General features: G+C 44.3%; 2 protein-coding genes and 1 long non-coding RNA gene across 4 annotated transcripts in view; 1 reads left to right on the top strand and 2 right to left on the bottom strand.

Moving 5' to 3' along the window:
- Positions 1-8,754, bottom strand: part of ACO2 (aconitase 2) — a 55,109-nt gene extending 46,355 nt beyond the window's left edge. The window contains exon 1 of one of the 2 annotated variants that reach the window (XM_027070628.2): positions 8,581-8,754. In XM_027070628.2, coding sequence (XP_026926429.1) covers positions 8,581-8,616 — 36 coding nt within the window. In that variant the 5' untranslated portion in view covers positions 8,617-8,754. The remainder of the gene's footprint in view (positions 1-8,580) is intronic. The other variant, XM_015077863.3, reaches the window with a different exon arrangement.
- A 228-nt stretch (positions 8,755-8,982) lies between these two features.
- On the top strand, positions 8,983-17,716 carry PHF5A (PHD finger protein 5A). The gene is made up of 4 exons (XM_015077867.3): positions 8,983-9,171; positions 9,570-9,593; positions 10,104-10,270; positions 17,060-17,716. Exons 1-4 carry the CDS (start codon positions 9,120-9,122, stop codon positions 17,147-17,149), a joined length of 333 nt encoding a protein of 110 aa, XP_014933353.2. The 5' UTR covers positions 8,983-9,119; the 3' UTR covers positions 17,150-17,716.
- LOC113602710 (uncharacterized) lies at positions 12,049-24,602 on the bottom strand. The gene is made up of 4 exons (XR_003424199.2): positions 24,095-24,602; positions 22,770-22,877; positions 14,523-14,624; positions 12,049-12,245 (listed from the first exon to the last, which is right to left on the bottom strand). It is a non-coding gene; the product is annotated as an uncharacterized LOC113602710 (long non-coding RNA).
- Positions 24,603-25,469: the final 867 nt, after the last annotated feature.

Raw genomic sequence — 25,469 nt, 5'->3', positions numbered from 1 at the left:
AGGCTCTGGGCTGTCAGCACAGAGCCCGACGCAGGGCTCGAACTCACAAACTATGAGATCATGACCTGAGCCGAAGTTGGACGCTTACCCGACTGAGCCACCCAGGTGCCCCCTCTTCTCTCAACTCTTACAGAAGCACCAAAAGGTTTTCCTGAACTACTACATACCCGAACTCCATGGAGATTAGGGGAGGAACAAGCAGTTTCCTTACAGCCAGTCTGTTTTTAAACGTAAGAGCTCAGGAAAAATGCCAAGGCAATGGAGGCTATAAGCCATCTCAAGAGCTGGAGACTGAGACCAACTTTCACCAAGCACCTGTACCCTGCACCAGATTTGCCCTACTTACTTTTTTTTTTTTTTCAAGTTTACTTATTTATTAAGAGAGAGAAACAACGAACCAGCAGGGGAGGGGCAGAGAAAGGGGGGACAGAGATAAGAAATGGGCTCTGTGCTGACAGCAGCAACCCCGTTGTAGGGCTCAAATCCATGAACTGTGAGATCATGACCTGAGCCACCCAGGCGCCCCCTGCACTAGGTACTTTATACACACAGTCCTACTATCGATCCCATTTACAGCTGTACCAAAAACCCATAAAATACCTAGGAATAAACCCAACCAAAGAGGTGAAAAATCTATACACTGAAAACTATAGAAAGCTTATGAGAGAAATTGAAGACACAAAAAAACAGAAAAAGATTCCATGCTCCTGGATAGGAAGAACAAATATTGTTAAAATGTCGATATTACCCAAAGCAATCTACATATTCAATGCAATCCCTAACAAAATAACACCAGTATTCTTCACAGAGCTAGAACAAATAATCCTAAAGTTTGTATGGAACCAGAAAAGACCCCAAATAGCCAAAGCAATCTTGAAACAGAAAACCAAAGCAGGAGGCATCACAATCCCGGCCTTCAAGCTATACTACAAAGCTGTAATCATCAAGACAGTATGGCACTGGCACAAAAAGACACTCAGATCAATGGAACAGAATGGAGAACCCAGAAATGGACCCACAAACGTATGGCCAGCTAATCTCTGACAAAGCAGGAAAGAACATCCAATGGAATAAAGACAGACTCTTCAGCAAGTGGTGCTGGGAAAACTGGACAGCGACATGCAGAAGAATGAACCTGGACCACTTTCTTACACCATACACAAAAAGAAACTCAAAATGGATGAAAGACCTAAATGTAAGACAGGAAGCCATCAAAATCCTCGAGGAAAAAGCAGGCAAAAACCTCTTTCATCTTGCCCGCAGCAACTTCTTACTCAACATGTCTCCGGAGGCAAGGGAAACAAAAGCAAAAATGAACTACTGGGACCTCATCAAAATAAAAAGCTTCTGCACAGCGAAGGAAACAATCATCAAAACTAAAAGGCAACCGACGGAATGGGAGAAGATTTGCAAATGACATATCAGATAAAGGGTTAGTATCCAAAATCTATAGAGAACTTATCAAATTCAACACCCAGAAAACAAATAATCCAGTGAAGAAATGGGCAAAAGACATGAACAGACACTTCTCCAAAGAAGACCTCCAGATGGCCAGCCGGCACATGAAAGTATGTTCAACATCATTCATCATCAGGGAAATACAAATCAAAACCACCATGAGATACCACCTTACACCTGTCAGAATGGCTAACATCCACAACTCGGACAACAACAGATGTTGGCGAGGATGCGGAGAAAGAGGATCTCTTTTGCACTATTTGTGGGAATGCAAGCTGGTGCAACCACTCTGGAAAACAGTATGGAGGTTCCTCAAAAATCTAAAAATAGACCTACCCTACGACCCAGCAATTGTACTACTAGGTATTTATCCAAGGGATACAGGGGTGCTGTTTCGAAGGGACACACACACCCCAATGTTTATAGCAGCACTATCAACAATTGCCAGAGTATGGAAAGAGCCCAAATGTCCATCAATGGATGAATGGATAAAGAAGATGTAAGGGGTGCCTGGGTGGCTCAGTCAGTTAAGTATCCGACTGCAGCTCAGGTCATGATCTCACGGTTTGTGAGTTCGAGCCCTGCATCGGGCTCTGTGCTGACAGCCTGGAGCCTGTTTCCGATTTTATGTCTCCCTCTCTCTCTGCCTCTCCCCGGCTCACGCTCTGTCTCTCAAAAATAAATAAATAAATAAATTTTGGGGCACCTGGGTGGATCAGTTGGTTAAGCACCCGACTTTGGCTCAGGTCATGATCTCTTAGTTCATCAGTTCGAGCCCCACATCAGGCTCTGACCTGACAGCTTGGAGCCTGAAGCCTGCTTCAGATTCTGCGTCTCCTTCTGACACTGGCCCGCTCCTTCTCTGTCTCTCAAAAATAAACATTAAAAAAAAAAAAAAAAAAAAAGATGATAATGGTATATGTGTGTGTGTACGTACACACACACACACACACACACACACACGATGGAGTATTACTCGGCAATCAAAAAGAATGAAATCTTGCCATTTGCAACTACGTGGATGGAACTGGAAGGTATTATGCTAAGTGAAAGTAGTCAGAGAAAGACAAATATATGACTTCACTCATATGAGGACTTTAAGAGAAAAAGCAGATGAACATAAGAGAAGGGAAACAATAATAATACAAAAACAGGGAGGAGGACAAAGCATAAGAGACTCATAAATATGGAGAACAGAGGGTTACTAGAGGGGTGTGGGAGGGGGATGGACTAAATGTGTAAAGGGCATTAAGGAATCTACTCCTGAAATCATTGTTGCACTACATGCTAACTAATTTGGATGTAAATTAAAAAAAATAAGTAAACATACACACAGTCCTACTTAATATTCACAATTATCCTGAGAGGCAGAAGGTACTATGCCCATTTTACAGATGAGGAAACTGAGGCTCTAGTATGTTAATTATCTTGTCCATGGTCTCACAGCAAAGGTGGAATTCCACACCAGGCTCCAAAATTGGTGCCCTTTCTTTTGACCCAAATTTTGCAGAATGAACCCAAGAAAACCATTATCCATGCTTTTTAGGGCCCCAAAATAAAGAACAGAGTCTACAGGTTCATTCAGAAACAACATGAGGAAAAATTCTGCCCCTATCCTCAATGTTAGAAAGGGCCTATTTCTTAAAAAATAAAGACAAAAATAAGTAAAAAAAAAAAAAAAAAAAAGAATTTAAGGGCCTATTCCTACAACAACGGAAACTATTCACAAATTTTTACAGTGTATCAGAGTTGGCCTTCTGGACCCTTCTTAATGGGAGGGTAGCTATTAAGAGTCCCATTTTTTTTAATGTTTATTCATTTTTGAGAGAGAGTGTGAGCAGGGGAGGGGCAGAAAGAGAGGGGGACAGAGGATCTGTAGTGGGCTCTACGCTGACAGTAGCAAGCCTGAGCATGATGCAGGGATCGAACTCACGAACCATGAGATAACGACTTGAGCCAAAGTTGGACGCTTAACTAACTCAGCCATCCAGGGGTCCCCGATAGCCCCATTTTGCAGATGTGTAACCTGAGGGCCACAGAGGGCTGAAACCCTGCCTGAAGATATGATAGATAAGGATAGAGAAGTCTGTCGCAGAGGAAGTCTCTCTCAGGTTCCTGATATTCCTTGCAAAGCTTTTTCAAAAGTGCAAGTAGCCTCCATGTGGTCCCTCCCCTCTTTCATACACAAAGGCCCAAAGCCTACCACTACCTTTCTAAACAGGTGCAGGGAAAAACAAGTCAAAGAAAGCTAGAGCCAACAAAGAGGCGGTTCAAGCATCAACACTCACTTGGAAGTATGAACCAGATAGCCCTCTGGGAGACACGAGGCACCAGAAAAAGGCCAGAAATAGAACAGGGCTCACTTCAGAAATGATGCTCATACTCAAGTGAGGGACCCTGGACAGGACACTTGACCCCATCCAGCTTCCTCACCTGTGAAATTCAGGTACTGTTGAGAGCTGATGGAAGGATCGAAAATTTGTAAACAAGCTTTAGCCATGTTACAAGGACTATGCAAACACGTGACGAACAAATTCAACTACCCTCAGGTGCTTAGACCACAAACCTAGGAGTCATCCTTCATTATTCCTATCCCTCACATGCCACATCCAATCCATCTGCCTCCAAAATATCTCCACTACCAGAACCCTAGTCCCAGACACCATCACCACTCCCTGGATGATTCCAACAGCCTGCACTGGTCTCCCTGCCTCCTCTTTGTCCCTCTGTGGTCCACCATCCATTCAACAATCCAAATGACTTTCTTCAACCATAAATCAGATCCTGTCACTCCCTGGCTTCAAACCTTTGTGTGTGTGGGGTGGGGAGTGTGGGGGAACAAAACCTTTCAGCGGATTTTCATTCCACTCGGGAGTAAAACCAAAGCCTACATGACCTTGCCCCCATCTCTTGCTCAGGCCTTCCTCTCCTCTCAACACCTCAGCCACACTGCCCTTATTTTTTCTTTAAGATTTTTAGGGGTGCATGGGTGGCTCAGTCAGTTAAGCGTCCGACTTCAGCTCAGGTCATGATCTCACCATATGTGAGTTTGAGCCCCGCATCGGGTTCTATGCTGACAGCTCAGAGCCTGGAGCCTGCTTCGGGTTCTGTGTGTGTCTCTCTCTCCATCCCTCCCCCACGCACATGCACTCTCTCTTTCTCGCTCGCTCTCTCTCTCTCTCTCAAAAGTAAACAAATATTAAAAAAAAAAAAAAGATTTTATTTTTAAGTAATCTCTACACCCAATGTGAGGCTCAAGCCCACAAGCCCGAGATCAAAAGTCACACCCTCCACCAACAGGCCAGCAAGGGACCCCAACACTCGCCTTATTTCTTTTTTGTTTAATTTTTTTTAACATTTATTTCTTTTTGAGACAGAGAGAGAGAGCACGAATAGGGGAGGGTCAGAGAAAGAGGGAGACACAGAATCGGAAACAGGCTCCAGGCTCCGAGCCGTCAGCCCAGAGCTCGACGCGGGGCTCAAACCCACGGACCGTGAGATCATGACCTGAGTGAAGTCGGACGCTTAACCGACTGAGCCACCCAGGCGCCCCTCGCCTTATTTCTTATCAACACACCAAGTTCATATATACATCAGGTGCTTTGCACATGCTGCTCAGGCTTGAAATCTCTCCTCCCAAAATACTGAAGGGCTGCCTTCTTATCATCTAAGTATCGGCTCAAATGTCACCTCTTCTGAGGGCCTTCCCCAACTACCCCAGTTAAAGCCATGTCACATCCCCACCCTTACCCTCTCTACCACACAATCCTACTTGCCTTCCTGGGAGCACTTAGTAGCTACATTTTTTTGTCTACTTGGTTTTTTTCTGTCTCCCCAAAAGCACAAAATAAGCTCCACTCTTCTTGTTCACTATTACACTCCCAGTGTCTAGGTATACGTTCAATAAACATTTTGGACACAGCTGGCTCAAAAGTCCACAGTGTGCTTTCCCAGTTCTCAAGATGATTACTCTATTCCTTCTGCCCAAATTGGAGATTGGAAATTTGTTTACTCATCCATTCAATCATTCATCCATTTACTCTACTCAAATCAACAGGTGACTGCAGGACAGGACACCCAAGATGATACTACAGTGACATATAACTTAGAATGACCTGTTTCATAATTCCCAAGGTTTTTTTTTCTTAACACGGCACTTTATTGAGAACTTAACTTCTGCTAAATATGGCAAACTCTTCTACAGTTAACTGCCATCTCAGATTTACATGCGAGAGGTTATAGGACTTCCTCAAGGTCACATGATGAGAACTCAGCACCCTAGTACCTCAAGGCAAAACCAAAGACCTAGAAAATGTATTTGCAAGTGCCCAACCCCTTTTATTTACCATCCATAGTCATGGGCACAAGAATAAAAAATAAACACCAGAGAGTTAATGTGGCTTTTCAAAATCTTCACCTCTGTTTTTCTCACGCTTCTAACCCTACTACCTGGTGGCAGGCACCGTTAAATAGTAGAACACTCTCAACTTAAGGAGATCTGTTCTCGGGTTACGAAGCATTAATGTTACCCTGGTTGACAAGCTGAGTCTTGATGTCAAAGGGAAGCAGTATAGTGCAGGTGCTAGGACTTCAGCTCGGGAATCAGAAAGGTACAAATTCAAATCACACCTGCTGTGGACTGGCGATAAGGCAAGTTTATTTCATCTTACTTAATAATTAATTACACAGCACTTACTAGATACAGGCAAGTGTCTAAATACTTTGCAACTATGGTATGATAACTAGACAAGCCAGATGTACTATCATTATCTGTACCTTACAGGTGAGGAAACACGCACACAAAGTGAAGTAACCTGCCCAAAGCATTCAAGTCAGCATTCAAGACCAGATAGTGTGATGCCAGAAACTATGTTCTTAACCATTATACTGTGTTTCTTCTCTAGTCCTGTTTCAACAGGTCTGTCTTATCTCACAGGATCATGTGAGATGACTGGCACACAGTAGGGTAAACGTTTATCTACTCTTAGTAGTGGTAGTAATTGCCATTATTCTATTATTTACTTTCACCTTTGGTCCAGCCAAGGACAGAAGAAAAATATTTTGGCTGAGAAAGACCTCCAAGGCCATCTGCAGTAAAATGTGTCTACAGGGACCTGCAGACACAACAACTAAGGTAGTACCATCACCTCTCAAATGTAGCTAAACACAAAAGAGGTAAACTTACAAGGCTCTCAGAGGACAGTGTTAACTAGCCATTACTTAAGACAGCCTGGCTATTGAGAGGCAGTGCGGTATATAATGTTGTTCACTCATCTTAGGTGAATGAACAAACAAGGACACCTGGATTTTAATCCTCACTCTGCTACTGTAAGTCACCTAGGCTCTCAAGGTCTTGGATTATCCATCTGTAAAAGAAGAAGTAGAACTATATGATGATCACAAACAAAAATGTCACATTTTCTTATTTCTTCATAACAATCTGAATGGAAGCTTATTACCAAGTATTCAATAAACATTTGTCAATGAAGATCATCCCAAACTGACAGATGAGGAAACCAGAATTCAGAAGTAATTTGCTCAAGGTCACAGGGTTAGGACAGAATATGAACTATGGCCCAGATCTCCTTCTATACCAGCCTAACACTCATGCTTTCCAAGATCTTTTTTCAGTTCAGAAATCCCATGATATTGATCCTCTCTTCCAAGACCACTAAATCCGTAATGATTTAACCATCAAATAATATTGCCTGACATCATTACATTATGAGAGAGCAGGATCAGGAAAACACAACCACCTGTATTTCTATAACGTTAGCCTCGGGAATCAAAAAATCTGAAAAAAACAATTAGAGCAAACCCCTTGTCCTTGCCCAGAATTGAGAGATCAGAAGTATTTAAGATAAATGATGATTTCACTTTAAACCATATGGTCTAAATTTCAGCAACGTGACTTAAAAAAAAAAACAATAACAACCCTAGTAACACAACGCTTCCCGAGAGAGTACAGCACATAACTTCTTTAATTTTATCATCAAAGTTGTGCCACTTGATTCAAAGTAGATTCACAAAGTTAAAATGTAAAGATTGTCAGAGAATGTCTACTTTATTGTTTGATTGTTATTAACAAAACACATGCTTGATATTGAAACCTTGCATATAACTCCTTCCTGGTGCTGTCAAGTTACGAGGGGGAAAAAAAATCTGGCATCACAGTCAATTTTCTAGATGCTTCATAACAGAAGAGTCAAGGTCAAACCGTTGAGTTCTTTATCCTCCCACCTTGTAATTGAGAAGCAACTAACTGTGAGCTCAAAATATTCTATACAGGTACTCTCACAAGTACAAGTATTAGCTGAAGGATCATACTCTGGCCCAGAGAAGTTCTGTGAAGGCAGGCTGACAAGAACAAGAACCAAAGGGTAAGTTGGGCAGATGCTCAGGCCACAACACTTCGGTGACACTCAAAAGAGCAGAAACTTTCACCTACTTTCTAGCAGTTTCGCCACCTATGGAATGAGAATCATCATCTCACCAGATGATTATATGAATCAAATAACATGAGGAATGAAAACAGTCTTGGCAATCTTGCAAAGAAGAAAGTCTCTTGTTATTACTATTTACTAAGTCTGGGCCCGGAAGGTCCCCTCGCCTTCTCGGCTATATGTTCCGCAAGACACTCTTAAAACGAACAGAATACTAATCTCTTCTCCAGACTCCAGGCCGAACAATCGTAGATGCAGCCGGCTAACAAGTCTCTGCTGCCGGAAGATGAGAAGTGAGGCCTTTCAGACCCCGGGCCTAGTGGACTCAACAACGACCGCGCCCCCCAGTCACCTTGTCCTCACCTTGAGGAACGGAAAGAAACCCTACAAGAGAGAGGAGTGAAGTCCTCAGAAAGGGGTGCCTCCACTCTTCACCTGGCTGCCGTTTCTGAGACCTACGCTTCCCACCGGGCGCTTCCCAGGACTGGGAGAGCTGAGCCGGGGACGCCTTGACCTCGGGCGCGGGAGGAGCGGGCACCGGCGCTGGGCCCGCGGCCGGGACGGGTACAGGAAAAGTCGGCGGGAGGTCGGGCCCGCCTCGCCTTGCCTCGCCCACAGCCGCAGGCACAGTAGGAGGTACCCCGCCCTCGTGAACCCAGAGGTCCCTGAGTTGGCTCACCTGCAGCCGGGTCACCAGTAGACTGTAAGGCGCCATTTTGTGCACTGACAAAGATGAGGTCGCATGAAAATGACGTACAATACTGCGTATTTAAAGCTTTCGGCAAGGGGCGTGGCTTGAAGAGAAACTCGCAACGGTAAAGGTGGAGCCTCTGTGGAGGTGCCAGAGCCCGGGGAGCGCAGTGGGCGGAGCTCCCGTTAGAGACGAAGGCCTGAAAGGAAAACAGCTGCAGAAAAACACTGGCGGCAGTAAATACTGGCCACAACGATGTATTATGGAAGCACAAACTTCACTTGTCTCTTTCATCCGTATCTGGGAAAGGCATTTTTTTTTCAAAACACTTTTACGTCCCTGCCAGGACCTGGCTCGCCAACTACGACGGAGACTCCTCTTTAACTGAAGGGTTTTGATCGCGCGAGAGCGGGCGGAACTTGGTGAAGCCTGGAGGACCAATCACAGCAACCGGGAGGCTGGAAAATGGAGGTTAAAGGGCGGACGGAAGTTCCTTAAACTTCCGGTGGCCGGCTGGTGTCGGAGTTATGGCCAAACATCATCCGGATTTGATCTTTTGCCGCAAGCAGGCTGGTGTTGGTGAGGCGGCTTCTGGCCCCCGGGTGTCTGGGTGGGGACAGTATTAAGAGCCCGGGGGTCGGAGGTTGCCATCTCATTCTTAGGGTTTTGCCTCGGAGGCGCCACGTTTCCCGCCTCACGGTCGGTAGCGTGAGAGCGCGCCGATTTGCCGCCTCTTCAAAAGAGGGCGGGCGCGCGCGTGCTGGGAGCCAGAGGCGGACGGCCGAGGTGAGGTCAGGAGAAACTCAGATTGCCTAGGTCCTGGGAGCGGCCTCAGGAGGGTGTGGGTGTGCTTCGGATGGAAGCTTATGAGAGTAAGATGGTTAAGATCCCTCCGGGCTCACTGCAGCCCTTGCTCGAAGATGTCTTTCCCCTCTTCGTCCAAGCCAATTCTAACTGTACCATCTTTGCCTTTGCAGCTATCGGAAGACTGTGTGAGAAATGTGAGTGGAACACGCCCTCCTAAACACCCCACTCCTCCCCCCTCACAGTTTGTGTAGAGCCAGCCAGTGGGCATTTCCAGCAGTGCCACAAAGAGGGCTTTGAGTAGATGTGCCTGGAAGTATGTGAACACTGAAAGCTAGGCTGCAACCGAAGGCCCTCTCCACCTCACCACTCTAATTCGCGCGTTTTAAACAGGGTTAGGTCTTGAGAAAAATCTTTGACTTTGGACAGGAGATAGCCCGACCCCGTCCCAACACACACATGGTTCTTTACCAGGAGTCATATAGACTTATCGTCTACCAAGTGATGTTCTAAGTTCGTTATATATTGGTTGGTGAATTTCTGTGTTGAGGGGATTGAGGTGGACACTGAGTTGTGAGTTGGCCAAAATAGAGGGTCCTAAAGTCACTCTCAGGTGGATACTAGTGTATATCCCCACAGCAGGAGGAGGGCAGTAGACCTGAGGAGGTACTTGCAAGTGAGCATAATTCCATTCTCTCTTCTCACAGGTGATGGCAAGTGTGTGATCTGTGACTCCTACGTGCGTCCCTGCACTCTGGTGCGCATATGTGATGAGTGTAATTATGGCTCTTACCAAGGGCGCTGTGTGATCTGTGGAGGCCCTGGAGTTTCTGATGCCTATTACTGTAAGGAGTGCACCATCCAAGAGAAGGATGTGAGTGTATACCAAGATTTTCATCTGATCTTTGCTGCTTTTATTTAGTAACTCTTTGACAACGATGGCAAACACCTGTGGTCTGTTGGCATTACTATGTTGAGCTGGTCACGTAGGTTATAATTTCATTAAGTTCTGGGAGCTGAGCTAGGTGTAGTCCAATAAAAGGCAGTTATTTTGCATCAAGGGCTAAAATGCAAAAGAGGCAAGTCTTTGTCAACATCAGCAATTTGGAGAGCCCTCTCTCTACTCCTTTGATGTCTCTCTCTGATTATTCTTATTCAGAAACAACATCCTGCGCTTTGTGAGTCCTGGCACAGTACATAGTGTGTAATATACTCAGTAATTCTCTTTACTGTCATTAAAAATTATTAGAGTGGATGTGGTGACAGTTGAATTTGGGACAACTCGTGTTGATTTCCACTCTAACTGGCTAAAGAATGCCTTTGGTTTGTTATTACAGAATTGTCATTCAGTCTTGTGACATGTTTGCCCCTTGACATTGTGTGGTGGCAGTGGACATTCAATTTCTTTAGCCTAATGCTAGGATAGAGGGCTTGTAGATCTATACTAAAGGCAAGTTTTACTCTTTTTGTTTAGGTTGGAGGCAGAAGGCTTCTTAGGGGGATGGGGGACTGTGCATTAGCTTGTTTTCTTCTTACGGCACAGTGAAAAAGTGTGATAATAGTACCATTAAGCTAATAGAAGGTAGCTGGATACCTAATTTAGGGTAAAGCAAAAGATAATAGTACCATTAAGCTAATAGAAGGTAGCTGGATACCTAATTTAGGGTAAAGCAAAAGATACCATGATTCTTAATGTTCACACGTGCAAAGAATAGGTAGTTATAGATGTCATTCTTTTTTTTTTTTTTTTTTTTTGAGAGAGACAGAGCAGGGGAGGGGCAGAGGGAGGGAGAGAAAATCTTAAGCAGGCTTCACACCTAGTTCAGAGCCAAACAGAGCTCCATCTCAAGACCATGAGATCATGACCTGAGCTGAAATCGAAAGTCGAACACTTAACTGATAGAGCCACCCAAGCTCCCCTGTCATTCTTTATTCTTCACAACAACTTTGTTAAGTGGGGATTGTTATTATCCCCATTTTACAGTCTCTAACTCGGACAATAAGTGACAAACAGCCTATCTGACTAAACCCAGTGATGTCCCCATTATACCTTGTCGTCCTTTTGTAAGTCCTTCTGGTAGGATGTGCCTATTTTGAGTAGAAACATCCAGCCTCCCCGGCAGTCTACATATTTGGATCCTGTCTACTCCCAGGAAGTGGAACATACCTGGCCAGATAAGACTGTTCCTTATATCATTATGTCTTCTGATTTTTTAGGGAGATGAGAAAGGTCATAGATAAAATACCAAAAATATAATTTCAGTTGGTGTCCTGTCCTAAACTGATTTGCATTTACCTTTGACTCTCAAAGCATATCCTTATCGATCTGATGCACCAGCTAGGTTGTACTGCTTTAAAGAAAGGGACTTGGTTTAGGTATTTATCTATCTTTTACCTGAGTTCTTGGTACAGTGCTTGATATATACTATAAGCATCGTCCATGTTTTTGGTGCTTCCCCTGTAAGTCATTCATAGGAGTGCTCCGTGTCTGTATATAGTAGGTGTTTGGTAATTACTTGTAATTTATAAACAGTAAAACCATGGAAAGGCAATAGCAGTGAAGAGACAGTATGAACAGCTCTTAAACTAGCTACAGAGTCCTTAAGGACAACATTTTCCTGAACTTTTGCATTGTTGTAGCTAGTGTAACCAGAGTGCCTAATAAATGTTAATTACTGTCTGACTTCTCTGCATGTGGTATGTTAACTGATCGATACCTTTGGATCTTCATGCTTCATTCTGTTCCTGAGGATTATTGTAGACATCACTTCGCCTACTTCATACCGTACAGGAATGTTCTGAGGATGCTTGAGATAGCGCCTAGCTTACATATACTCGGCAGTAGTTTCCTAGGAACACAAAGCAGTCCAGTGACATGATCCAGCCTCTCAGCCTTTCAGATCATTGTGTAGATAAGTGCCTAAGACTTTTTCCTATGCAGAAATCCTTCTGTAACCAAAGCAACCCCAGTTATTATACTCCTCTTCCTGCTGTTTTCATAATTTATAAGCAAATTAGACCAGTAAACTAGACAGGTTCTTCTCACTTAGTTTTTCAGCTTCAAGAATAGGCAGGAGTTAGGGAGAATATCTGTGGGTACTGCTGCCAGGGGACTAATTTGTAGCCTCTTCTAATACGGCATCATGCTGATCTGATCCCTGCTTAACCCTCAATTTCTTTGCTCCTTTTGCTTAACCATTTTCTTCAGCTTTCCCAACCAGAAGATAAGAATAGCTGCTAACATTCGTAGAGCTCCTCCTGTGTGCCCCAAACTATGCTAAACATTCTTTTCCAAAAGTTCTTCGTGATAAAAACAAGAAAAAGTAAGGCTTCCAGATGTTAAGCAACTTGGCCCAAGGTCACATGGCTAATCAATGGCAGACGTAGGACTAGAACCCAGGTTATCTGACTCCATGTTTCTCATGTTTTTTGTTTCATTATTGCTCCCCTAAAGAGAAAAGTTAAAATTCAAATTACAATTTTTTTCCTAAAAAATGAAGTGAGATTTTGTTGGCTGAGGATGAACTTTAAATCACAAACCCTGGTAAATATTGAAGATGCTTTCATCCCCTTTGAGAATGGATAGTCAAACTCAAAGCATTCACTCAAACCACCTCACTGCATTACTCTTCTCAGTGTGGTTAAGGATGCCTCTCCCTCTCACTATTTCTACTATTCTCTGCTCCGCTTACTGAACAGCAGAGCCCATTAGACTGATTAAAAATACTTGATATTTTTCAAAGTTAATTCATAAATTTATTTCCTTACAACTTCTTAAACATGGGAAAGTTTTGGGTTTTTTGCCTCTGGGAAACCCTAGTAGTGAAAACACCATACTAAGAGACAGAAAGCCCATATTCAAGTCTTTGCTACAAATGTGGATGACTTTGTGGAATTCTCCAAAAAGGAAGTAATAATCCTTATTACCTCATGGATACATTTATTGAGAGATTGAAGGTCTTTCCAAAGGAAAACACGACACTGTCGTTAAGGTCCCAAACCAATGTACAGTCTGCTTTTTACATGGTATTGACTAAACAATTGCCAAAAGAATGAACAGCATTTGTGGTGCCTGGCCAGCTCAGTTGGTAAAGCATGCAGACTCTGGATCTTGGAGTCCTGAGTTTGAGCTCCACGTTGGGCAGTAGAGTTTACTTAAACAAAAACAAAAAAACAGGCACCTGCCTGGCTCAGTCAGTAGAACATGCGACTCTTGATCTTAGGGTTGTAAGTGTGAGCCCCACATTGGGTGTAGAGATTACTTAAAAATAAAATCTAAAAATGGGGCACTTGGGTGGCTTGGTTGAGCATCCAGCTCTTGGTTTCAGTTCAGGTCATGATCCTGGGGTCTGTGCTGAGCATGGAGCCTGCTTGGGATTCTCTCTCTCTCCCTCTGACCCTCGCCCCATTAAGTTTTTATTTTTTTATGTTTTTATTTTTATTTTTTTAATTTATTTTTGAGACAGAGCATGAGCAGGGGAGGGGCATAGAGAGAGAGAGGGAGACACAGAATCTAAAGAAGGCTCCAGGCTCTAAACTGTCAGCACAGAGCCTGACACGGGGCCTGAATTCACGGACGGTGAGATTATGACCTGAGCTGAAGTCAGACGCCCAACCGACTGAGCCACCCAGGCGCCCCAAGATTTTTAATGAAATTTTAGAAATTAAATGGCCATAAGACGTATTTACGATTCAAGCTACAGCTGCCTAAAATTAAAAGTTCCCTATGCTAGGAATGGGGAAATCTGCCAATCCTCTGGAAGGGCTGAAAAAGGGTGAAATTTTTAGTATTTAGACATGCGGTTGCTAAAAGAGCTACTGGCAGACTTTTGCAGGTATTTTTAAAATACCTTCTAGCTCAGCTCACAAATACTTGTAGGAGCACCTGGGTGGCTCAGTCAGGTAAGCATCCAGCTTTGGCTCAGGTCATGATCTCACTGTTCGTGAGTTCCAGCCCCACATCAAGCCTGCTACTGTCAGCCTGTCAGCACAGAGCCCACTTCAGATCCTCTGTCCCCCTCTCTCTGCTCCTCCCCTGCTTGCGCTCTTCCAAAAATAAATAAATATTTTATACACACACACACATACACAAAACAAATACTGTTTCAACCTCTAAGGTTTCTTACCAGTCCTTCCATCTTCCTCTTCATGTTGTTCATTCACAGCATACTCAGCAAAAGCCAGCTAGTTACAGAGAGCACATCCTCATCTCACACAACATTTAGACCCTTGGGAGATGTATAGAAAATAAAAGGCAGGAGTGCTTAGGCAACAAAACAGGAAACCTGTGGGTCTGTGAAGAGAAGTCCATAAAAATCAAAGATCTCTTAATCTAGTACATTGGTTTTCCAACTTTTATTAAATTTTTTTTTAAGGTTTTGTTTTGAGAGAGAGCGTAACAAGGGAGGGGCAGAGAGTGAGGAAGAGAGAGAGAATCCTAAGCGGGCTCGGCACTGTCAGCACAGAGCCCGATGCGGGGCTCGAACCTACATATCCTAAGATTATGACCTGAGCTGAAGTAGGACGCTCAACCAACTGAGCCACCCACGTGCCCCTCCAACTTTTTTAATACATAGAGTCCTATCTTCTAAAAGTATCTTACACAGCGGTGCCTAGCTGGCTCAGTTGGTAAAGCATACAACTCTTGATAGCAGGGTTGTAAGTTTGAGCCCCACATTGGATATAAAGATTACTTAAAAATAAAAAAAAAATCTTTTTAAGTATCCTACACAGAAGCCTAGAGAGCTAGAGAGAGAGAGAGAGAGAGAGAGAGAGAGTGTGTGTGTGTGTGTGTGTTAGGTTGAACCATAGTGAAATTGTTGATAGTTGTTTTTGGCAGTTTCTTAGGATTTATCAAGGGCTGATTATATACTTAGTAACTTACCAAAACTCAGGTAGCCTGGCTCCAGAGCCTACTATCTTGACCTAAACTACGAGTGAGAATGGAGCTACCCAGTTTGGAGGATGGATTCTTATATCACCTCTCAGGACTCTCTGGGGCTCTCTGTAGTTTGTAAACAGTTTGTAAAGCAGTTTGTAAACTGTTCTGGCCCACTTATTTTACAGTTGGGGAATACAACTCCAAAGAGAAGTGACTTGCCCACAGTCATGCAAATCATTTAGGCACAGTAAGCCTAACCAGGCTGTCGTCATAGCATCTCTAAAGATAGCTTAGAGCACTGTCCTATGTAATACCAGACCTTCAGCCGTGAGGGGCAGCTGTTCCTTCATTTGTACAAGGACTGAATACGGATTACATAGCTTGAGTTCACCTAGGGAACTGTTGGTGGGGCTGAGCCCCCTCCCAGGCTCCCTCAGCACACAAGCTACTCAGATGATAGTTTTGTTGTTGTTGTTTAATTTTTTTTAATGTTTATTTTGAGAGAGAGACAGAGCATGAGCAGGGAAGGGGCAGAGAGAGAGGGAAACTTCGACCTGAGTCGAAGTCAGAGGCTTAACCGACTGAGCCACCCAGGCACCCCCCAGATGGTAGTTCTTAAGGGTAATATATGCTATGTAGTTTTTAGAAAGTAATCAGATGTTAGTGTTGCCTTTGCATGTTTAGAGTTGTTTTTTTTTTTTTTTTAATGTTTGTTTATTTTGAGAGGATGGAGGGGCAGAAAGAGAATCCCAAGCAGGCTCTTAGCCGTCAGCACGGAACCCAGTGCAGAGCTCAGTCTCATGAACCACAAGATCATGACCTGAGCTGAGATCAAGAGTCAGATGCTTTAACTGAGCTACCCAGGCGCCCCTAGAGGTTTTTGTACAATATTATATCGATCCCCAAAAAGAGAAACCAACTAAATTAGAAATGAGATGTCTAAGGACTTGATTAATTCATTCATTCTAAAGCCCATCGTCACAGGGAGCAACCTCCTTTAATGTAGGGGTTTAATAAAATCAGACCTGTGAAGGTTTTCTCTAATAACGCCTCCCCCAGTTTTCTTACCCATCATCCCAGATCAACTGATGGAGTCCTCATTTCTGCAGAACACAGCTTCCCGGAGGCTTCACTGAAACCACTCAAGCTCACAAAATGGCCAGGGGAACATGTCATTACAAATCAGATTATAGACCTTCAACAGCCATCTCTAGCACAGGAACACTCTTCCCCCAAGACCATGTGTCAAATGCAGTGAATTCATAAGGACACATCAAGCCCAGTTTTCTCCTACTGTATTTAACATGTAAAGTACTATTTCCTAAAGCCTTCAGGTTTTTTTTTTTCCTTGGTGGTATTCTTCCCTTTCTTGAGCTAGGGGAGGAGAGCTAGAGAGCTTGATCTGTAGATGATTAATACTGTGTCTTCTCACTTGAAAACCCTTTGGATATCTTAAGAGTTAAATTCTACCTCAGCTGTATCAGATTAGCAACAGAAGTGGGCTGAGAATCCACCATTCTTTTTTTTAATGTTTATTTTTGAGAGAGGGAGATACAGAATCCAAAGCAGGCTCCACGCTCCCTGAGAGTCCAATATTGTAAGTGCAGGCCACCCTAGGTAGAGAGTGGACAGGCCCTGGGCACATTCTAGATGCTTAATAAATTCTTGATGATAGATTGAATAGGATAACTGAACAGGTAAGGTAAATGGCTAAACCTATTGATCAAAACGGTTCAGTTCAGACTCAAAGACTTTTAACAACTTCTCTATTCTGTTTTCCAGAGAGATGGCTGCCCAAAGATTGTCAATTTGGGGAGCTCTAAGACAGATCTCTTCTATGAACGCAAAAAATACGGCTTCAAGAAGAGGTGATCGGTGGGTGGCCTTTTCCTCCCACCAAGCTGCTGCAGCTGCCAGAAAAGACACCTACTACCACCAGCAGAGAGTGAGCGGAGCACAGAGCACCACCCGAGTGCCTGTTAGTACACTGGCACCTCTCCACCTCTCCTCTTACCCAGACACGTGGTGGGAATGGGAAAGAAATCTTCACAGAGCACTCTGGCAGACGATAGCAAAGAAAAATTGATAGATTGGTCCGTGATTTTTCTTGAACTCGGGAAACAAGCCTCTGGTTTCCAAATTGATATCTTGTCTCTACACCAAGAGCTTCTGAAACAGGAATCGCATCATTTCAGTCTTTTGTTTGAGGAATTGCCCACGAAGCTAGCGCAGTGAGGAGCCTGTTCTGGGCAGCAGCTCTGATGGCAGCTGCCGTTGATGAGGCATCTGCAGTGTGGTGGGGAGCTCTCACCACAATCAGTGTGGGCATTTAATCTTGTAACGCTTAGCAGGTGGTGCCTGTTCATGTTATTCTTCTAAGAACTTGGAAACCCTTTCTGTTGCTGTTGTATTAATAAAACAGGTGTTTCTTTTCTGGTATTCAGTCACTCCCAATTTGACTCTAGGAATTTATTTTAGTCACCTAGGAATTTGTAGTTCAGGGTAGATGCATGGGGATTCATCAAGCACCTTGTTCTCTTATTACTACCAGAAGGAATTCTAAACCATTGACTCCTTTCATTATAGGCAAATCAAAGTTGTTTTTAGAAACTTATTTTTCTTCCCGTTTAACTTGAACTGAAGAAATGGCTTCCAGCAAAATGTGTTCAAGTTGATAAGTTCAGAGAACTGAACAGGGTTGATTTATTTCATAAAGTCCACATATACTCACATCAAGGATATGTTTCCTTTTTTTTTTTTTTTTTTTTTTTTAAGTAAATAGAATAAGGGGAAATTCAGACGCATCCTTCACCCTAACAAGACTAGAGGTGTTTCTGCCTGCTAGAGGTGATCAGCAGGTTATCCTAAAGAGGCACAGTCACTGGGGCACCTGGATGGCTCAGTCAGTTAAGCATTTGACTTCAGCTCTCATCTTGATTTCATTGGTTTGTGAGTTCAAGCCCTGTGTCTGGCTCTCTGCTGTCAGCACACAGCCTACTTCCAATCCTCTGCCTCTCCCCTCTCCTCACACTCACTCAAAAACTTTAAAAAAAAATGAAGGCGGGGCGCCTGGGTGGCGCAGTTGGTTAAGCGTCCGACTTCAGCCAGGTCACGATCTCACGGTCCGGGAGTTCGAGCCCCGCGTCAGGCTCTGGGCTGATGGCTCAGAGCCTGGAGCCTGTTTCCGATTCTGTGTCTCCCTCTCTCTCTGCCCCTCCCCCGTTCATGCTCTGTCTCTCTCTGTCCCAAAAATAAATAAACGTTGAAAAAAAAAAAAAGGCACAATCATAACTTGAGACTTCCAGTCAAGTGGTCTTTGATGCCATGGATTTGAATTTTTAATGTTTTCTTCATTTCTTTTTTTTTTTAATGTTTATTTATTTTTGAGACAGAGAGAGACAGAGCATGAACGGGGGAGGGTCAGAGAGAGGGAGACACAGAATCCGAAACAGGCTCCAGGCTCTGAGCCATCAGCACAGAGCCCGACGCGGGGCCCGAACCCATGGACCGCGAGATCATGACCTGAGCCGAAGTCGGCCGCCCAACCGACTGAGCCACCCAGGCGCCCCTGTTTTCTTCATTTCTGAGAGAGAGCTTGAGCAGGGGAGGGGCAGAGAAAGAGAGAAATACACAATCTGAAGCAGGCTCCAGGCTCAGCTGTTAGTACAGAGCCCAACACGGGCCTCAAACTCACTAGCCATGAGATAACGACCTGAACCAAAGTCAGATGCTTAACCAACTGAGCCACCCAGGCACCCCTGACACCATGGATTTGAAACTGGTTTTGAGTCCTTAGGAATGCAGGGGCTTCGCCCAAAGTTACACTGAAATTTAGTGGCAAAGACAAGGAAAGATAGTCTTCTGACTACTTGTCAGAGCTTTGATTTAGATCAACAAAACTCTTGATTAATTGTGATCTATCAAGGGTCAAAAATTGAATTAAAATATAATCTCTACCTTCAGAGAATTTAATAAGGGAAGCTGCCAGAAACAGTTTAGAATAACCCAGAGAGGGTGCACAAAGGAAGGGTCCTTGGCCTAGGTTGGGGGCACCTCAGGGGTAATAATCTTGAAGGGTTTCCCCATCTCCTCCTGCCACTCTGTTCACACTCCAGCCCCTGGGCCTCCTTTTCAGTTCCTCTGCTGGTTTCCTTCCTGCCTCTGCCTTTTACCTATTAAGCTTCCTAATGCTCAGTCCCCCTTTTGCTCAGCTGTTACACATCCTTCAGACCTTAGATAATATTTCCTCAAAAGATGCCTCCCGACCCCCAATCTAAATCAGTTCCTCTTGTTAATATGCCCACATAGCACCCTATTATTATGATTACAGTGTCTAGTAATTATTGACAGTCCTCCTTTAGGCTGGTTCCCTGATGGCAGTAACCAAGTCTGTCTGGCTCAGCAGGTAGCAGGTACTCAGTATTACATGAATAATTAAAGTTAAACCAGATGATAAACTGGGCTTTGAAGGGTATGTTGGAACTTAACAGGCAAAGGGGGTGGGGTCCGTGGATACGTACATCTGTATTGGCGAAACAATCTGAATGGGCAGTGTGCTTGGGGAGCTCTCCGAGCAGTTCTAAAGCATAGTTGGGGGGGATTACAGTGTGTCAACATTGTAGAGACTAGATCATTTTCAGATTATAATTAGAATGGGTATTGATTCTATAGTCCCTTTAGTTTTAATGTGTAATAGAAGTTTAAAATATTTTGGATAAAAACAAACCAACCTTTTAAACTTGCTTATTAACCACTCCAGTCCACGTAACATCTTGCATCTACAAATGTATCAAAAGCTACTTAATTTGAGCAAAACACCACTTGAACTGTGCTCCTTCAGCCTCAGCAAGTGTGCCTCTGAGAGGTATGGCAAGCAAGTTTACAATTAACACCCAAAGGATTTCAAGGGCATACCCCCTCCATGCTCCACTGCTGAATGGAGCAAGTTCAACCTTAGCCCAGTGAATTCTGCTGAACTCTGTTCCTCTCTGTCACCTAGTTCCATAATCCCATGCTTGGTTTGTTTCCTCTCAGAGGCCAAGAGAACAATACAATTAATGAGTTAAGAACACCAGAGATAAAGTAAATGGCCCTGGAGCTGGAATCCTTAAATTACTGTCTATTTTGGACTTAATTAAGTCCTTTTCAATTAAAAAAAGTTCTTAGTTTATTTATTTATTTTGCAAAAGAGAGAGAGACAGAGAATCCCAAACAGGCTCCGTGCTGTCGGCACGGAGCCCCATGCAGGGCTCGATCCTATGAACCGCAAAATCATGACCTGAGCCGAAATCCAGTTATCAGACGCTTAACCGACTGAACCACCGAGGCGCCCCTAAATTCTTTTCAGTTTTAAAAATTAGGATAATAGCTAGCACCAAATTCTCTGTTGGGAAAACATCACTTACAAACTGAATTTTAACCTCTAACAACATAGAGTTCTGTGGCGAGAACTAGAAAATGATCTCAGCCAACTGTGTATGTCCACAAAGAATCAAAATGGTCTTAAAAATTGAGTGTTTCCATCGTTAAATAAATACTAACTAAAAAATAGATCAATAAATAAGCATTGCCTACATAGGTCTGGTTGAAATAATAGAACTCATCATGGTCAGCCTGAGAAAGTGGTGCCCTTTCCTGGATTTATGACCATTACTATTATCTATTCAGTATTTGATATTCATTCCAGGCTCTAGAAAGGATGGGTGTCTTCCAGTTTCTCAAGTACACTGTACACACATGGTAATTTAATCACCTTTAAACATTGCACTTATTACATGTGCTCTTACTTAAAAAAAAAAAAAGTGTAATTAGAAATAGGTGGGCTTTATAATTAGACCTGTATTTGAATTGTGCTCTGCTCTTGACTTCTGATGAGTCATTTAACCTCTATTTGCTTCTTTTTTCTTATCTGTTAAATAAGGACAATAATGCCTACCTCTTCAGGTTGTAAGGATGAAATTTGACCTTGTAAGTTCCTTACCCTTACCGGGAAGTCTTTATATAAATGGTAGGTCTTTTACAGTGGGATCCTACTTTTTCATCGATAAACATTTAAGTCTTGGCATGGAGGGACCTCAAAATGGTTCCCTCTTCCCTACCCCCAAGATTTTCCTCTATTTGCTTCTCTCTGTGCACTTCATCAGGCAGTTAAAGGAACATTCCTTGCACATATCCTGTCTTCTTGACTCTATTTCCTTTGTTTAAAATACCTTTCCACGTTCACATTAGCCATCCAACTGGGTACCTCTTCCTTCTAAGTTCCTGGCATCTCATGAATGCTTCTAGATACACCATACCCCACAACAATCTCTCCCACTTGGACTATTCATGCCTACTATATACATAGAAAAGTTTCATGAAGCGTTTACTGTGTAAACACGCTCCAATATTTTCATTTTATTCTATTCTATTCTAAAACTTCTGCCTGAAACCCACTAAACCAAGTGATTGCATGACCGTACTTATGGATCATGAATCCCAATCCAGAAGTTCACAACAATGAACTAGGTAAAATCCTTGAACTCCTTTTGCCTCTCCCTCCACTGCAGGGCAATCACTCAATTATTTATTACATTGAACTGAAAAATGGGTCACAAATTCAAGAGTCTGAGTAAGCAATATAATTGATTGAAAAAAGAGGGGTGTGAGAAGAATAGCCCAAACAGGGTGATAAATGATTTATGACCCTTGGCCTCAGTGTGGGGAATCTGGGGGGAGACCAGAGAACATAGGACATGTCTAAAGGAGATAGCTGCTATTCAACTCCGGACAATTTCCACCTGGAATGCCCAGATCCTTTGAATTTAGGACAAATGGCAAATTAAAAAATCTTTGTGCCATCTCCCAATTTTTAAATGTCAACTCATAATTTTTTTAATGTTTATTTTTGAGAGAGAGAAAGAGGGAAAGAAAGAGCAAACGGGGGAGGGGCAGAGAGGGAGGGAGACACAGAATCTGAAACAGGATCCAGGCTCTGTACCTACGAACCTGGAGATCATGACCTGAGCTGAAGTTAGACCCTTAACTGACTGAGCCACCCAGGTGCCCATTAAATGTCAACTCATTTTAAAAATTTTAATGTGTCAGTATACACCAAGACAATATATCCACCAGATGTGGACCTTGGCCTGCCAATTAGCAGCTTCTAAATTAAGAAGATTAACTTCAGTATGTTAACTATACTGGAAATAAAAAAGAAAAAGTTTCCAGGGAATCAAACTGAACTGTCTACATTTCAGAAAAACTGTGTCACTCTATTCTGACCTGCAGGTTTTTAGTTGTAGTTTGAAGCTAGGTATAAAGGTGAAAGATTATTTGCCTTGATAGAAATGTTCTTGCCTTAAGAAAAGGATTCCAATTCCCATCTTTTCCCAGCTATTTGGTTGCTCATCAACTCCATCCGGAGTAGCCTGTTACCACCAAGACTAAAATGTTACTTTCTTTGAACTCTGAATTTTTAGTGTCTTAGCAAAGGCCAGGTTTGTTCACTCACGTATTGGTGGTGAATAAATAGCAAATCATTTTGTCCTGCATCCAATCACTTCTCCGAAGTCAGTTTTGTTGTGGTTGTCTTTGTTCCTGCCCAGCTGGAGCAGTGGATCTGAAAAATCAAATTGAGGAAATATTTTCTTAGGTAACATAAAAGTAACTACAAAATTTCTCACCCTAGCATGTGTGTACGAGAGAGTGACTCACCCCTGAGAGTTAATTGGGGTTAATTATTAACCAGCCTGACTTGCCAAGGCAACAAAACATCTGGTATAACTTGCTTACTCTCAGACAAGGGGGTTGCATCTGAAGCTCACCATTTTGAAACCGTGGTGTGTACCTTGCAACGTACGATTATTCAAAATGGGAGGGGACTGCGGAATGCTTGAGTAGGAATTAAGCTCACAATTAAACCCTGGCAAGATGAAATCACACGTTGAGGAGAGAAAAAGTCCTTCTCTCCTCCAACTCACACGACAAATGGAGCCATCAGCAGTAAAGAATGGTGATTACCTTTTGCTCCTCTATTTTATTTCTTCCTATTTATATGCCAACCCTTTTTACCCAGGGATCTCAATTGTCAAGGAGGCTGGATTTCTCAGTTTTGTTCACTTAAATTGCTCAGGCCTGGTGTGTTTCCAGCACTGCAGGGGAGATTAGAATAAAAGCTGGAACACGCAGAAATGTAACGCCTTCTGTCCAGGGATTCACTGTGCCCTTCCTCAGCCTGCACTTAAATGTTAGGAGACGTCTACCTTTAATCTGCTAATATGGACTCCATCTCTCCTTTCTGAGATTCCCTAGGGACAGCTCATTTCAGCTCACCCTAACCTTTTTTCCTCTTCATTCTGTATAGTAGGGTTTCTTGTTGGGGAATGCACATCTAACTGTGAACAGGATATGTAGGATGCAGTTTGGCCTGAACAGTTACCTTTAATGTTTATTTATTTTTGAGAGAGAGAGAGACACAGAGCGTGAGCAGGAGAGGGACAGAAAGAGAAGGAGACACAGAATCCGAAGCAGGCTGCAGGCTCTGAACCGTCAGCACAGAGACCAACGCAGGGCTCCAACTCACAAATGTGAGATCATGACCTGAGCCAAAGTCAGAGGCTTAACTCACTGAGCCACCTAGGTCCCCCCTGGACAGTTACCTCTAAATTAAGTATACCAACTATTTGAGCCAAGCTTTATACACTGTATCATATTTAATCTCCACACGATCCCCATTTTAAGAACAAGAAAGCAGGTTTGATGATGTAAAGAGACTTGCTGCCATTAAATCAAGTTTAACATGGTTGCTGGACAGACAGAACTGGGATTCAAACCCACCTATTTCCAAGGTTGCCTCTAATGAATAACTTCAAATACCAGCATCCTTTGCAATGCCTCACTGCGCAAACGCACACTGTCCCCTTGGGCCGAGCGCCTCCGTTCTTGGCCCGCATTCTTAATCCTAGCTGTTGGAAAGGAAACCCAATCAGATACCGCCTCTCCCTGCTCCCCGACCAATCGGAAGGCTGTTGCTAGCCCACCCGTTATATTTTTAGCTCTTCGGTGCTCTGGAACCCTGTGGGTCCGCCGGGTCTCTGCTCGCGTGGAACACGCTAGGGGAGAGCGAGGGAGGAGTGGGAAGAGATGGGGAGGGAGGGAGGTGGAGAGGGAGGAAAAAGAAGGGGAGGAGTGGAGTAGGGCAAAACGGAGGGGGGCGTATATGTGACGCTCTGCCACTCGCTGACGCACGAGGCAAGTAGTCCCTGGAGGTGCCCCAGGGGCTGAAGCGCTGGGGGAGGGGGGGGATGGGCGATTTCGGGCTCAGGCTCCCTCCCGCCTCCCTGTCCCCTTGGAGTTTGCCCTCCAGTCCGGCATCTTCCTGCTGCAGTCAAGGAAAGCGCTTTTAACCCCCCCACGCTACCTTGGTCTCTGTCCTTGCCAAAAAAAAGTGATCAAGGAACAAACAAATGCAAACTGTTCGTAGCTGGAAACTTTTGGATACCGCCACCCCACGTGGGTTCGGTGACTGCGGTTGGGCTGGAACCGTCTCGAATGAGAATAAAGGTTGGGGGGAGGGGAGAAAATTGGGGAATGGGCGATTGGGGAGACGACAACGCGCAAGCTTCCAGAGGCCCCGGATCTTGCCACCTGGCAGTCCAGTCCGCCTGTGACCTCACCTGGGCACAGCCTCCCTACCCCCAACTCCACGCCCCGCAGTCACAAAGTAGCCGAGCGCGCGGGCCTGGCGCACCCCATCCAGGGCCAGGAAGCCCAGCTAGGTCTTGCAGCCTAAGGGACCGTCGCGTTGGGGACCCCGGCACCCCTAACATGGGCAGGCTCCAAGCCCCGCCGGGGGGAGCTCTTAATAGAAGAAATGTGACTCTCTCTAGTGCACAGTACAAGGGTCACCGGCCGGGAGAAAGCAAACGGGAGGATCCCAAGGGCCGAGCCCCGCCCGGGGCGGGCCGGGGACGTGCTCGCGCGCCTGCGCGGAGCCGGTGTTGGCCTTCTCCGGTCGCGAGGTAACTGGGGGCCAGAGGCGGCAAGTGGAAGGTTAACGTGGCGCTAGGCTCCCTCGCCTCCCCTGCCTCCTGCTCAGTGTGCCTTGGCCCCGGTTTCCCCTTCGCCCTCCCTTCGACATTAGCATCCCCCGACGAGGCCCGAGGCGCTGGGAAGACTCGAGCCAGCCCGAATGTAGGAGCGAAACGTTTCT

This window comes from Acinonyx jubatus, chromosome B4 (genome assembly GCF_027475565.1).
Source record: "Acinonyx jubatus isolate Ajub_Pintada_27869175 chromosome B4, VMU_Ajub_asm_v1.0, whole genome shotgun sequence".
Classification (NCBI taxonomy): domain Eukaryota; kingdom Metazoa; phylum Chordata; class Mammalia; order Carnivora; family Felidae; genus Acinonyx; species Acinonyx jubatus.
The sequence above is the reverse complement of the archived record's forward strand: the minus strand, read 5'-3'. Positions and strand labels throughout refer to the sequence as shown.

Excerpts from the sequence above, each read along its gene's own strand:
- PHF5A (XM_015077867.3), top strand. The coding sequence starts at position 9,120 with ATGGCCAAACATCATCCGGATTTGATCTTTTGCCGCAAGCAGGCTGGT. Across the intron at positions 9,594-10,103 it reads CGGAAGACTGTGTGAGAAAT|GTGATGGCAAGTGTGTGATC; the intron begins GTGAGTGGAACA and ends CTCTTCTCACAG. Across the intron at positions 10,271-17,059 it reads GCACCATCCAAGAGAAGGAT|AGAGATGGCTGCCCAAAGAT; the intron begins GTGAGTGTATAC and ends TCTGTTTTCCAG.